At 46.2% G+C, this 15902-nt stretch overlaps 1 protein-coding gene across 1 annotated transcript; it reads left to right on the top strand.

The window, feature by feature from the left end:
* Nucleotides 1–2245: 2245 nt before the first annotated feature.
* On the top strand, nt 2246–15796 carry LOC134456056 (uncharacterized; the record flags this gene model as incomplete). Its single annotated transcript, XM_063207489.1, has 11 exons — nt 2246–2333; nt 2878–3035; nt 3473–3603; nt 5623–5779; nt 6693–6713; nt 7589–7840; nt 9680–9811; nt 12657–12905; nt 13446–14083; nt 14676–15140; nt 15368–15796. Coding segments are annotated over exons 2-11 (2505 nt in total), but the record flags the coding sequence as incomplete, so codon positions are not given.
* Nucleotides 15797–15902: the final 106 nt, after the last annotated feature.

The raw sequence follows: 15902 nt of genomic DNA on the forward strand, positions 1-15902 counted from the left end.
GGAGGAGGAGGGAGAGGAGGAGGGAGAGGAGCAGGGTCCTGTACTGCCAAGGAGGAGGAGGGAGAGGAGGAGTATAGGAGAGGCTCGGAGCGGAGAGGAGCAGCGTCCTGTAGGCTACTGCGGAGGAGGAGGCGGAGGAGGAGGAGGAGGAGGAGGGAGAGGTTATAAAGTCGCTTTGGTTATAAAGCGTCTGCCAAATGCAATGTAATTTAATGTAATGTAATGAGAGGGTCGGAGCAGAGAGGAGCAGGCTCCTGTACTGAGGAGGAGTAGGAGGAGTAGGGAGATCGTCGGAGCAGAGAGGAGCAGGCTCCTGTAGGCCTACTGAGGAGGAGGAGGAGTAGGGAGAGGTTTGGACCAGAGAGGAGCAGAGTCCATAGGCTACTGCGGAGGAGGAGGAGAAGTAGGGAGAGGGACGGAGTGGAGAGGAGCAGGGTCCTGTACTGAGGAGGAGGAGGAGGAGGAGCAGGAGGAGGGAGAGGGCTGGAGCAGAGAGGAACAGAGTCCTGTAGGCCAGTGGTTCCCAAACTTTTTCTTCAGGGACCCATATTTTTACCACTGTAAGCTTAGGTGACCCAACCGCGCGAGCGTCTGCACGAGAGGCCACATGATACTCTGTTTCCTGCAAAAATCATTTTATTCCTCAATTCATCTTCAGTAAAATATAGAATAAATGTTTAATGTATCACATTTTGTTGCTTCTAAGACAAGTTTAAATGCTTTGTCATTTATTCAACATGGGCTATATATGGTATTAAAATGAAGCCGCTTAAAATCAAGAGGGCTTCGCGACCTACTGTGGATCTTTGGCGACCCATAGGTTGGGAACCACTGCTGTAGCAAAGAAGGTGGATCTAACAAGAAGCGTCATTTTGTTTCTTTTCCGGTATCCACTTTATGTCGGGTGAACGCCCCTTTAGGAGACCTTCGGTTAGGAGACCTTCGGACTCCTGAGGTTGAGAATAAATGAAGTCTCCTTAGCGCTGTAGATGGCGGTAGCGCACGTCTTGTGCAAACACCTCAAAAAGAGAAGAAGAAGGAGGGGACAACGCCCCCTTAGTAGACCCAACTTGAGCACACGCTTTTGCATTGAGTGGGCGTGTTTTGCGTTATCTTCCTCTTATCCAGTATTTTTGGCTGTAGGCTACTGCGGAGGAGTATAGGAGAGGGTCGGAGAAGAGAGGAGCAGAGTCCATAGGCTACTGAGGAGGAGGAGGAGGAGTATAGGAGAGGGTCGGAGCAGAGTCCATAGGCTACTGAGGAGGAGGAGGAGGAGGAGGAGGGAGAGGAGGAGGAGGAGGGTTGGAGCGGAGAGGAGCAGGGTCCTGTACTGAGGAGGAGGAGGAGGAATAGGAGGAGGAGGGAGAGGAGGAGGAGGAGGAGGAGGAGGAGGGAGAGGGTTGGAGCGGAGAGGTGCAGGGTCCTGCACTGCCAAGAGAAGGAATAGGGAGAGGAGGAGTAGGGAAAGAGAGGAGCAGGCTCCTGAGGAGGAGTAGGAGGAAGAGGGAGAGGAGGAGTAGGGAGAGGAGGAGGAGGGAGAGGGTTGGAGCGGAGAGGTGCATGCTCCTGTGGAGGAGTAAGAGGAGGAGTAGGGAGAGGAGGAGAGGTTTGGTGTGGAGAGGTGCCAAGTCCTGTACTGCCGAGGAGGAGGAAGAGGAGGAGGAGGAGGAGGAGGAGGGAAATTCTCTCATCTGTCTGGCATGCCATGTGATGGAGGGTGGCCAAAAACCTTTGCACATTGGTTCTGCACACACACACACACACACACACACACACACACACACACACACACACACACACACACACACACACACACACACACACACACACACACACACACACTCACACAAAGGTAGGTGCACACATTTTCCACAGTAGGGTATAGGCCTATGAAGAGGTAAAAGGTCCATAAAATAAGGGTATGTCCAATTAAGCCGCATAAAAAGATCTGGCCTACCATAGTTTTACAGTCAACTTTAAGTAGCCTACGCTAGGCCTATAGACATCGCCTAGAAATCTAGAATACCATATACTGTAATGATGCAATAGTGTAGGCATACTATACAATTTTGTACTCGTTAATAATATCATTGACATTTCTATCACCGATCCTTGACATTAGGGGGATGTGATGCTTTTTGGCTTGGCTGCTCGCGCACTGCATGCTGGATCTTGTAGTTTAGCGGCAACCTGGGAATGTACACTAGCCTACCGACACACGGCACAGTCAGATACAGCTCCCCTACACGGAAATACTTCGATGCAGCTAAAAGTTACTATTTCGTGGTGGAGTGGTTGTCCATCAGGAACACGAACTAGATTTAAAGTGAACGGTAGGTCTGTCCGCACATTATGGTGTTTGTTCCGGGAATTAAATTGTTCTGCGCTTTTTCCTCTTTCGAGTGGACCTAAGTCAGCAACTAAAGGTAGCAACATTGTAAAGTAAGCTGTCAATCAACAAGCTGAATGAGTAGGCTTAGCCTGGTGGTAGGCAAATTAAATAACGTAAAATGCTACGACTCGCGTCTTTGCTATTATTATAGCCTAGGCTACGTCTTTGAGCGCGTCTCTCATTAAACCTCCTTTGGCGCACTGTGCTTGTGGTCTCGAGATGAAAGAAAGACGACATTGACAAACGTTTTAATCCACAGCCTATCTCGTAAAAGCAGAATTCACATGTCATTTTTTTATTTTACAAGCGGAGTGTGGAGTGGGTGAAAGTCCCCCTAAAGTTGTTGTGTCTATGCCGACACAGCGGGGAAACTTCACGGGCATGGAGGCGCGGCATCAGCGAAGCACATAGTCAGGTCACCAACACAAGATGAGGTGGAATTAAAGTTAGATAATAAATTGAATTGGACGTTTATTTTCTTTCAGCTCTCTGCCCCAATTGAGTTCTACAGTCTTCACACCCACCTCATCATATGGGCTTACCTGCTGTATAGAATGTTTCTTGTTATGCAACAAAGATGTGAAGCCTGCTGATGTTGGCAAATGGACCCAGATGGATTCTTCTAGGAGGGATGGCAATTCAGGTTGGTAATTGGGTACTCCTTGTTGATGCTGGCAGAAGTAAGACGCAGCTGAGCCATACATTTTTTGCTTGCATTATCAAGTGTGAGGCCACCACAATGACAAATGGGAATCACACTTAAACTTTCACTAGAATTGTTTTTTGTTTGCCTCCTTTGTGGAGGCCCTGTGTAACCTTCCTCTCCTCTCCTCTCCTCTCCTCTCCTCTCCTCTCCTCTCCTCTCCTCTCCTCTCCTCTCCTCTCCTCTCCTCTCTGCTCCTCACATCCCCTCTCATCTTTTCTCCACTCCACTCCACATCTCTCCTTTCCTCTCCTCTTCTCTTGTCTTGTCTCCTCTCCTCTCCTCGCCTCTCCTATCCTCCCCTCCCCTCCCCTCCCCTCCCCTCTCCTCTCCTCTCCTCTTCTCTCCTCCCCTCTCCTCTCATCTCCTCTCCTCAGGCATGAGGCGGTCTGTGAAGGCCCATCTGCTTGCGTCGCAGGAGCTGTTGGTGGAGTCCCTGTATAACTTGTCTCCGCTCCTGGACCGCCTACTGGCCAGCCGTATCCTGTCCCATGACAACTACTATGAGGTCAGTGTTTCCGCCTTCAAAAACCATTACATTACATTACATTGCATTTGGCAGACGCTTTATAATCAAAGAGACTTTCAAAAGAGGACATAATCAAGCCAACATCACAAGCTAATACAAAGTGCACAGGAAATATACAGAACAACAAGTGCAGTTGCAAAGAGGGGTTAGGTTTTTTTTTTTAATTAATTAAGAGCACACACACAAACACACAAACTAAACTGAACTAGACTAAACTAAACTCTTTACTTGTTTCTTGAAGGCTGCAAGAGATGTGCTTAGTCTTGCTGCCTCTGGGAGACCGTTCCACCACTTGGGTACAACAATGGAGAAACCAAAGCCAACCCTACCCATCATCTGCTTTTACATGGTTATTATGCCTACTGTACTATGTAACGAAGGCCAACTAGCAGAGTGTGGCATGACACGTTAGCAAACCTCCCTCCCGAAGCTTCATACAGTATCGGTAGAAGCGTTGAGCTATAGGACTGGTCCTTTAGCTCAGCAGTATCGTCAGAGATTCCAGGAGTATTATGTCAGTCTCTCTGGTATCGTGCTGTGCCTGAAATAAATGATAGAATTCCGCAACACTGTTAATGCTCCCAGTGATTTATTGGCACTGTTTGCACTATTTGTGCAAATAAATCACTGGGAGCATTAACAGTGTTGCGGACTTCTATCATTTATTTCAGTTACTTTATTTTGTCCAGCACCTGTGCCACTGATGTGCACACATTCTCTACCTTCTTTATCGTGCTGTGCCTCGGCTCCCATGCCTGAACTGATGCATTGACTGGGAGGTGGCGGGTTCCAGCCCCACGAGGCGGACCGTGCAGGAATACCTCAGTTACACCTGTGTGCTCTGTATTTTCCTCCACACATTGTAGGATGCTGACGATGCCTCCTTTTGTTAGTCAATTGGGATCAAACCATCTACTACGTAAATGAAAGGGAAATTGAATGCCCACCTGGGAAACTCTTAACACTCCATTGTCATTGTGGCACAGCACTTCACACACTGCACATACAAAAAATGCATTTATGCCTCATCCGTGCAAGGCAGCGCCCCAAGGGAGCAGTGCGTCGGGACAGTACCAAGCTCAGGGTACCTCAGTCATAGAAGAGGATGGGGGAGAGCAGTGGTTAATTACTCTACCCCCATCAACCTGGCGAGTCGTGAGTTGAACCAGCAACCTTTGAGCTACAAGTCTGATGCCCTAACCACTTAACCATGACTGACCCGTAAATGTTATGTGATGCAATATAAAGCATCTCTGCAAAGGACCAACTTGTCATCCCCGCAGCAAACTTGGTACTGTTGGTGAGAGAGGTTTCTGTGTTGCTCCGTCCATCCTCTCTGAAATTGTCTACCTCCCAACTCACGCCAAGCCCCCACGCTGGTTACGTTCAAGAAGCCTATAGACTGAGTGAGGCATATTGCCTCCAACCACCCCTTCCCCCTTCCCCCCTTCCCCCCAGCTCCCACATTTCCCTTGTAAAGTGAACTTGGGTTCCATGAAAGGCGCTTTATAAGACCAAGTTATTCATATTATTATTATTGTACTAAATATGATCTAAAGCATCTACTAAATGTGATGTAATGTAATGAAAGTGAAAGTGAAAAGTGAAAGCCCATTGGGAAACTCTAACTCCCATTGTCATTGTGACACAGCACTCCACAGCACACAAGTGAACACTGCACACTGCACACAACGAAATTGCATTTATGCCTCACCCGTGCAAAGGGGCAGCCCTCAGTGGCGCCCCATGGGGAGCAGTGCGGTGGGACGGTACCATGCTCAGGGTACCTCAGTCATGGAGGAGGATGGGGGAGAGCACTGGTTGATTACTCCTCCCACCAACCTGGCGGGTCGGGAGTCGAACCGGCAACCTCTGGGATGCAAGTCTGACGCCCTAACCACTCACCCATGACTGCCCATGTAATGTAATGTGAAGTGAGTAACGTAATGAGATATAATGTAAAAACGTCTCTCAAATGTGATGTGATGTGATGTGGAGGTCCGGGCAGAGACCACGCCCCCCAACAGAGCTCGCAGGCTATTGGAGGTTCTGCACGGCCAGATGGACGAGGGCGGAGCCTGCTGCTTCCTGGAGTGTCTGAAGAGGTGCAAGCAGCACTACCCTCGCCTACGCACATGGCTTGCTGAGGACATAGGTATGTCACTACCCTCGCCTACGCACATGGCTTACTGAGGACATAGGTATGTCTCTACCCTCGCCTACGCACATGGCTTACTGAGGACATAGGTATGTCACTACCCTCGCCTACACACTTGGCTCTAGGACATAGGTATGTCTCATAGCACTACCCTCGCCTACGCACCTGGATTATTGAGGACATAGGTATGTCACTACCCTCGCCTACGCACATGGCTTACAGAGGACATAGGTATGTCTCATTCCACTATCCTCACCTATGCACTCACCTATGCTCGAGGACATAGGTATGTCTCATATACTATGGCTTACTCAGGACATAGGTATGTCTCATACCACTACGCACACAGCTTACTGAGGCCATAGGTATGTCACTACACTCGCCTCCACACATGGCTTACACAGGACACAAGTATGTCACTACCCTCGCCTACACACATGGCTTACTGAGGACATAGGTATGTCTCATAGCATTATATATTTCACTTTGTTATATACATATATTTTTTAATCTGCAAAAATCAATAATCATGATTAATAATCGTGATTTTGACTCAAATAATCGTGATTATAATTTTTTCCATAATCGTGCTGTTCTACTACATACAGTAATATTGCTACACAGTAGTAATAGCTCTAGTGCGTATGCTGCTGGACACCTTGCATTTGTCCTCAATCAAGTGTCTCGACTCTACTCTACTCTACACTCTTTAAGTATTGAAACAATGCAGGTAGACCTCTCCTGATATTGGATATTGTGTGTTGACCTGGCCGAATGTGACCGAATGTTCACACATCACACTTTGTTCTTTGGGGACCAGATTTGATTGTGTGTGTAATAGTGTGTTTGATGGATAAACAAAAGGCAATTCTCTAAAGCAATGCTTTCTCTCTTTTTTGTTTTCATTCAGCTATCCAGCGTGGACCAACAGGTAGGTGTTTTGTTTGTAGGTGTTTTATTTGAACTATGATTGTGCGCCCTGCTGTGGCCAACCAGTAGGGTGCTCGTCTGCCATGCGGCCGACCTGGGTTTGATTCCCGGCCCGGGTCCTTTGCTTCCTGTCCACCTCTCAAACTGTCCTATCATCAATAAAGTCGTAAAAGACCCCCAAAAAATATGATTAAGATTATTCATTTATTACATAATGTATTACCACGATTTATTTTTATTGTAATTAACACCCTTACATACTGCGTCGAAAGAGAACGAACTGAATTTGAATGTGTTCTCAGAGTGCCATATCTAGGCCCAGTGGAGCGTGCTATTCTCACTTGTTATAGAGTAGGCTACAAGTGGTTGTTATTGTATAATAATTATTGTAATAATACAGAACTCTAAGACCTATCTGTTCATGGGTCACCCGGCCAGAGTATCAGCTCTAGGCCCTGCTGAGAGTGCTGTGTGGCATATACTGTACAGTAGCTATAATTTATATATTTATATAAAACATAAAATACCTTTGTTATTATCGGTTACCATTGTATTCATTTTTCAGCTGAGTGTGCTTAGTGCCATTGCCATTTTTTGTATAGTCAGGGCTCTAAATTATCACCAGCCAACAGGCCAAATGGTGGTACATTTTTAGTTTGGCTGGTTAAAAAAAGACCAATTTAAAAGCCACATTAAACCATTAGTCAGTGTATTTTTGACTGGTAAGATCAGCACCTACTAGCCATTTTGGCTGGTAATGAAAAAAACTCATATGCCCATATGTATTATACAGTATATGTGTGTGTACAGTATATGCGTGTGTGTGTGTGTGGTGTCAAATATTACTATATGAGGTTGTATTGATCTCTTCTCCAGAGTGTGAGCTCCAGGCCCAGTTGAGTGTGCTGTGTGCCAGGCTGGGCCACAGTGTGCTGCCCGTGTCCCTGGCCCTCTTCTCGGCGGGCACGCTCACCCAGTACGAGCTGGAGCTGGTGCAGGCGGCACCCACCCTCTACCAGCAGGCCCACGCGCTGCTCTCTGCCTGCCTGTCCAAGGGGGAGACAGCCTGCCGCGCCTTCTACTCTGCCCTGGAGACCGAGGACGAGACTCTGGCTCACGACATCAGGGGTATGGAACAGGACTTGACATTAACAACATTAATTCTTCCACTCAGCAGCCACTGTGGCCAGTGGTTTTCCAGAGTCACTAGCCATTCCGCTATTCTACCAGCCACAAATGTGATATTGATTTATTTTATATTTATTGTGCATCTAACCTCAGAAGATGAAGTGCTAAAGCAAGCAAGAAGATTAGTGTATCGCTTTCTACATGGAAATAAATAAAACGAATAGAAACACAGTAACTGAATTGATACAAAAGGGGCAAACGGCAGACTATAGGCTGCTCTGAAGTGTTATTGTAAGGAATAAGCTACCTGCCAAATTGGGTAGTTATACTGAAATTATTACTAGTCACAGCCAAGTTTGACCAGTTTGGGAGATGCCAATGTCAAGCCCTTTTATGGAATGGAATGTTGTAGAGAATTCCTTAGTTCCTGATCAAAATGTGTTGCCTTTTGGTGCCAGACGAGATCGCTGGTGGTCCGACTCACTGATGCAGAAAAAAAACTCAACTGCACCATAACAACATCGCAATGACATTCCAGGAAGTTCCAGAGACATTGCAATGACATTCCTAAGTAACAGGAGCAGTTCAGCCCATTTCAATTTGCTGTTGTATGGCTCACGCTACCCTTGACTTGTCACTACCCGGTGATGCTGCATTTTTTGGCTCAACCCTTTCCGAGATCGGAGCTATTGTTATGGGGGCAGATTTTGTTTACATTAAAACCTTTTTTAACATTTGTCTGCTGATGTTGCATAACCATTTGGATGTTTTTGGGAATAAATAAAAATGTTTTTTTGGAATGTAAACAAACAACTGCCCCCATAAGAATAGCTCAGATCTCAGAACAGGCTGGAGAAAAAAAAATCCAGGGTGAGCATTACATGTTGAAATTGTCTGGAGTTATCCTTTAAGACATAGTCTTTACCATTTTGTTAACAAGATTCTTATAACAGAGGCTCTGCATGGAAGTCTTGTCTTGTCAGTTTCTTCATTAATTAAAGGTACACTGTGCAGGAAATGGTCAAAAAAGGTACTGCAACTATGCTGATAATTGAAACTGGGTATTGCCAAATTTGATCTTTTTGTGAAAGTTTACTAAGTAATAAACTTATTTTTTCTAGTATGGCCCAAGCACAGTCATTTTTGCAGCTAAAAATGCCTATTTCTTGAAATTCAAAATGGCAGACCATGGAGAAGATCCCCCTTTTCTTGTATGAAAAGTGCAATTTTCCAATTTTCTCACACAGTGTCCCTTTAAGATTAAGTACGCAAAATAAAACAAGACGCATACTGTAATGAGACTCCGGCTTTACTTTTGTTAATGCCTTCTTATTACAGTCCTGTCCTAAGTTGGTGACTGACTTGCAGAATCCATCGATGGAATGTCACAAACCCTAGTACTATAAATGTTGAGGTTAGTTTATTATTATCTTATTTGACAGTGGCCATGTACAGGATAATACCAACATGCATTAAAAACATGGACAATACTTTTGCCAGGGTGCACGGTAAGAGGTACTCAAGGTACACACTTAACTTGCAACACCATACTAACACATAAAGCACAGAGTCCCTGTGCACAGCCAGTGTCCAGGTGCTGGTGATGTGCAGTCAAAGTTACCCAAGGAAAAGACTTCCGAAAAGCGTTGTTCACCTAAACTTTCATCAAAGACGACTAGTGTGCACTGTGCAGTGATTTACAACCATTTTCCATCATACTAACACATATCAGGATGAAAATTGATAAAGCAACACGTAGGCTCCAATGACGTCCTCACTTAGACGTGTCCTGGTGTGGCTGCTCTTGAGACTTCCAGTGACGAACTTCTTTTATTTCAGCTGGTGGTTCAGCAGAAGTCCCTCCTGATCTGTCAGTGGATAGTGAGTCATCTGAGATGAGCTTCCCAATAGCTGTGGAGGAGACCCGCCCTGGTACTCAAGTGGAATCTGCTGAAACTCAGACACAGTCTGGTAAGCAATACGTAAAATACTCATTCACAACATTCATTATGTCTAAGAGTTAAATCAATTCTTAATGTTTCTTAAACTTAATTCTTAAAAAAAATGTTTCTTGTGTTGAAACATGTCAGGTAAAAGATAAAAACTTTTACATGTCTGAAATAAAAGAAACTTTATGAATTGATAATGCACAAGCTGTCTTATGAATTGCTCCTCATCATTGTGTGTTTAAAATATGTCATATATACTGAGCTTCATTTATTTAGTCAGGATTGTCCCATTGAGACGGCAGGAGAGTCCTGGTCAAAATGGCAGCCAAACCAACAGTTGCAGACACAGATAAACACATAAATGAAACACATAACGTCTGTTTGTTTTAAAATGGTTATTATTGTTGTAAAAGCCATGCTATACTGCATACTGTTACACAGACAGGTTTACTGTCTTCTATCTGCCTAGGCCATAGGCGTCTAATGTGCAGTTCAGGTTGTTATAACTGCTGTAATCACTGTTGCACTGATTACTCTGTTGCTTATAATGCATGTCTACCGGTAATTACATTTGAGCAGCCAAGTTAAGCCAAGCCAAATTAAGCCACACCAAGTTAGGTTGTCAAACTTTGTGCAAATAAATATTTTGGGAGCATTCAACAGCGCCTGTGCCACTGATGTGCGCGCATTCTTTGACTTTTAGGTTGTCAAACTTACCCAAAAGTTGCCAGGTTCGTTTCCCAATCGGCCAGGGCTGCATTTCCCAAAAAACCTTAAGTAGTACTTAAAGGAACAGACCACCCTTTTTTGATTTTCACATATTTGCAATATATCCAAGCATTATTCATGAATGTGCATATCATTTTCTCCTCTGTGTTTTCATTACTTAGATTTATTGGATCAGAATTATTAGCATAGCTTAGCATAATCACTGAAAGTAACTGGTATCTTTAGCATCAAGCCACAAGTGATCACTGGACCGAATTAAATTGCTGTTTTACACTCTGGTGAATGTTACATTCATTTTAAAGTGGTTTAGAAGTACATTTGCTGGTGTTTTATTTTGTACCATAGACTTGCATTACTATGCCTAATTTGGGTATACTGTCAAACGGGGCAATGCAAACACATAGACGAAAATTATATGCACGTTCATGAATAATGCTTGGAGATACTGCAATTATGTGAAAATCAAAAAAGGGTGGTCTGTTCCTTTAAGTATGAGGGGCCGCCAGGGCAATATAGTAGAAATAGGTCTCACACCATCACTAAAAGTCTATATATACACTATTTTACCTTGCAAATGCTCTTAGCGCAGCCATTTTATTCGCATGTTCAAGAAAAAAAATATTGTACGTAGGCCTATAAAATGATTGTATGCATACACTTTAAGTGATGTGGTATATTTTATTTTATTTCATATTTAAAAAAAATAATGTATTAATTTATTTATTTTTGTTTAAAATTCTGTTTATGTGTCTTGTTTTATTTTTGTTTCTCTCTGTACAGTGTCCTTGAGTGTTTTGAAAGGCGCTTTTAAATAAAATGCATTATTATTATTATTATTATAATGCCTAGGCGGCCCCTCACCCTTCAGTAAGGCACCCACCTAACCTCACATTGCTCCAGGGCCTGTAACCAATACCCTGAAACAAAATAATAACTGTAAGTTGCTTTGTTGGGGGCAGCCGTGGGTCAGTGGTTAGAGCACTGGGTTGGCAACCCAAGGGTTCCCGGTTCAATGCCCGACCGGACCACGGCTGAAGTGCCCTTGAGCAAGGCACCTAACCCAATCACTGCTCCCTGGGCGCCGCTCAGCAGGCAGCCCACTGCTACGGACTAGTTTGTGTACTTCAATGTGATTCACTAGTCAAAATGGGATAAAGTGCAGAGACAGAATTTCCCCTAGGGGACCAAAATTGGCTCCAATTCGCTTTGAACAAAATGAGCGCGTCAGCTAAGTGAATTGTAATTTAATTGTGTGTCGTAGAATACTATGTCGCAATGACAATGGGGGTTTCCCTGGTGGGGTTTTGCATTCATTTCTGTCATGCTTATGCTTATGGTGTCTGCCTTTCTGCTACAATAACTGTATGTATTACTGTGTTTCTGCATCTGTCGTATTACATTACATTACATTACATTCAGCAGATGCTTTTATCCAAAGCGACTTACAGACGAGGGTATAATAAATATTTTGGGAAATACAGACCCAGCATGTTTTTGTCTTTGTAATAGTCATTGAAATGTCACGCTGTAGTAGTCATTGAAATGTACCTACCTACCATAGCACTACAATACTATGACACAACACAGGCCCTTTAGTAATGCACCACGACTTGGTCATTACCATACTGGTAACAACAAATGTATAAAGCCGCGTCTTAAGGGGATAAGGGCCAGAACGTGAAGACATAGTAGCCAGATAAAAAACACTTTATTTTAGGGATACATTTATAAGCACTAATACATACAATGTTAATGTCTGCATAAGTAACTTGTAAGGCATGTAGGCCTACTAACCAAACGCTAAGGCCCACTAGGCCCACTAGGATTTAACTTATAAGTTGTTGAACAAACATGTCTGACGTCTATCTATGGCGATGTAGGACCGTTTAACAGACAAGTCTGACAGAACATCCTACCGTAGGATAAAATTACAATGTAGGACCGTCTGTCAGGCGCAAATCCTACTGGTCAACATCGCTCCACAGAAGACAGGTACCAGACGTAGTGCGGAGCCAAGTGTCTTGGCAGAAGTACCTAGGATGGCGCGTGAGGCTAGCCCTGATGAGCACCAAGGAAAAAAGGTGAAGACCCTGAAGCACTCTGATTTTCTGTTTGTGTTTGACGCGTCTTTATTTCAGGAGGAGGCATCTTGCAGGAGGTCCTGGGTCAGCTGGGTGTTGTGAAGGGTCAGGGGGAGGCTAGCAGGCTAGATGTGTGTGAGCTGGGTGCGATGCTGGGGCTGCCGCGCTGGTCGGTACGGGGGGCCCTGCTGGAGGAGGTGGGGGTGACGGACGAGGCCCAGGTGGGGGCGCTGGTGGAGCTGTTCCTCCAGAAGACCCAGGATGCACCACTCCTACTCAGCCGAGTGCGTCAGTGTAACATCCAGAGTAGGTGCCCCCCCTTCATGTGCAGGCCTGTACTGGGGGAGAAACCCGGGCACTTTTGGTTGAAAAGGGCCTCTCATAATTAGCTGCACAGAACTGACTCATCGGTGGGCCTCGCCCCTCATGGGCCCCTATTTCAGAAATGTAAAAAAATATATACTTTTTTACATTTCTTAAAATAGGGGCCCATCAGGGTGCAGGGTACACCGGGAAATGCCCACTATGCCAGATGGCCAGTCCAGTCCTGTTCATGTGTACAGTGTACAGTTACAGTGTAGTCCATTTAAATGTTTTTGCTAGACGATTTTATTGAAAATACTATATATATAAATACTATAAATACTATGTTTATTCAAATATACATTTGTATTCATTGTAGGCCTATATTTATAAAGTATTTTCACATTTTCATCTACACAAAGAATTGGGCTGACAATGTGTTAGTGAGGGTTGGCATAACCTTCCATGGTTAGTCCAAGTGGGTTGCTGTGAATACTCTGAGCCATGCGATTGCGAGATCTTCCTTGTGCTGTGCTGTTGTAGGAGCCCAGCTGTCTGAGAGAGGATGCCTGTTGCTCAAGCTGCTGCAGGAAGGGGAATCACTGCTACACCACAGAGGCTTCCTGCAGCTGGCCAGGAGCCAAGATGGCGCCCAGGGGCACACAGCAACACTGGGGACCAAGAGTCAAGATGGCATCCAGGGACACACAGCAACACTGGACACCAAGAGCCAAGATGGCGCCCAGGGACACACAGCAACACTGGACACCAAGAGCCAAGATGGCGCCCAGGGACACACAGCAACACTGGACACCAAGAGCCAAGATGGTGCCCAGGGACACACAGCGACACTGGGGACCAAGAGCCAAGATGGTGGTCAAGCTCACATAGGAAGACAACAGACCAGGATCCAAGATGGCATCCAAGCTCACATAGCAACACTGCAGACCAGGATCCAAGATGGCGCCCAGGGACACAGAGCCGCCCTGGAGACCATCTTCAGTTTCCTGCTGTGGGACTGCATGGCACAGACGCTGGAGGTGCCTGCGTACGAGTCCGTCACGGGCAGGGGCGTGCTGGCGTGTGTGGCAGAGTTGCGTGCGAGCGAGGCGGTGGATCGCTCCCTTCTGCAGGAACTGGAGGAGTGCTGGCAGGATGGAGGGCTGGAGGCACTCACACAGGTCTGGCTTGGATCGGTGTTTAAACCATTGACGCCTAAGGCACCTGTAAAAGGGTGCTAAATGCCTGAGCCCTTTTTAAGAAAAGCTGCCCTCAGCCTATAAAAAACTAAATATCTCAGCTTCTAAAGCACATGAAAATATGCCCTAAGTTGCATTTAAACGCTAAGAGCCCCATCTTTCATTAGAATGTGTTCATTCATCTCAAACAAACAGAGATCTTTTAATAAAGTTGTCTCAAATCTCATGAGCCTGAATGTTGCGTAACGCAGCTCCAGGCGCCAGGGCCAATGTTGCACAACGCAACATCAGGCATCAATGGGTTAACACTATTCACAACAAGTTAGTGATTTCTCTCTTTGGTCTTGAATTTTAATGAAAGCAAAAGATCCTTTTAACAGTGTTTGACTGTTAGTTAATTAAAATTCAGACCAAATAGGAACATCATTTACAACATGTCAGTGTTATTTTTTGAGATACATGTACATTACAGTTCAAACAAACAGAACATGAACGTTAAGTTCATTGCCTTTTTTCAAATATAAATTCTTGTTAAAAAAAATAACACAATATTGGTTTCTCCCCTCCGAGACAGGCAGTACGAGTGCTGGCTCAGATAGTGCGAGACCTGTACCCTCTACGGGACAGCTTCCGCCTCTCTTCTTCCCCAGTAGGACGGACGTACATCTGCCACCCTCGCCGGCTCCACAGGGTCACTCGCTTCCCAGGGCTGCCCGCTCGAGTCATCCGCAGGGCAGCCGCCGGTTGCAACACTCTCTCCCTCTCCCTCCCCACCACCACCACTGGAGATGCCCAGGGTACCCGCTCCCTGGGAAGGCTGTACGGAGAGGTGTGCGCGAGAGCGCAACGATTGCTGCGTCTCGTGTGTCCTGCTGCAGGGGATGTCGTCGTCACCGAGCCTCATGACACCACAGATGTCGCCAAGGTCACCCAGCGTCTCAAGGTCTCCTTCACTCTGGAGGCGGCCTTCAGCTCGGAGCGGTTTGACGCTGGGATGAGGCACCGGCTGCTGGGCCTGCTGGCGTACGCACCTGCCCAGGTGGGACAGACTCGTATGCAAAATAAAATGAAGAAAATGCTCAACGTTTTATTTTTAAGTGACGTTTCGGCCATATGGTCTTCTTCAAGCCGAAACATCACTTAAAAATAAAATATGGAGCAGAGGGTGCGGCATTTTCTTTGACACTTGTATGCACAAGAAGCAGAGCACCTCAAGAAAGACTTTATTGGTGTGTGTGTGTGTACCTCTTTTTGTTCCTTCTCCAGACTCATATGCAGGCGTCTCTGATGGAGCTGCACCTGGACACACTGGCGTCCCTGGAGCGCTACCTGCAGCCAGGTGAGCACCACGCCTTCCGCTTCCACCTGGAGTCCGTGAGCACGCTCGGAGACAGAGACGTCGGCCAGCTGTGCTACATGGAGCTTACCCGCGGCCCCATCGCCCTCGACAACGCCATGGAGGAGGTGTACTGCTTTGTGACGTCACTGGCACCGCCAGATGCGGTCACCTCGTTTTTGGTCAGGGTCTGTTGCCGTGGTTACACCGACGGCGAGGAGCGCCGGTTCGAGGTGCGCAAGCCGCAGTGTGTCCGTCTGTCTTCGCAAGACTGGTCAAACCTAGAGGGCGTTGTTCCAGGGCACTTGGACGGTGTGGTGGTGTTGGCAGAGGAGGGGGGCAGTGTGTGGGTCAGGGAGAGGGCTGTGGGGGGGATGGGGAACCTACAGGCCGCGGCTCAGAGGAGCGGCTCACCACTACACGACCAAGGATGCTGCTTCAAGGTCACCTGCCGTGGGCCCGAAT

This window comes from Engraulis encrasicolus, chromosome 9, assembly GCF_034702125.1.
Source record: "Engraulis encrasicolus isolate BLACKSEA-1 chromosome 9, IST_EnEncr_1.0, whole genome shotgun sequence".
Lineage (NCBI taxonomy): Eukaryota > Metazoa > Chordata > Actinopteri > Clupeiformes > Engraulidae > Engraulis > Engraulis encrasicolus.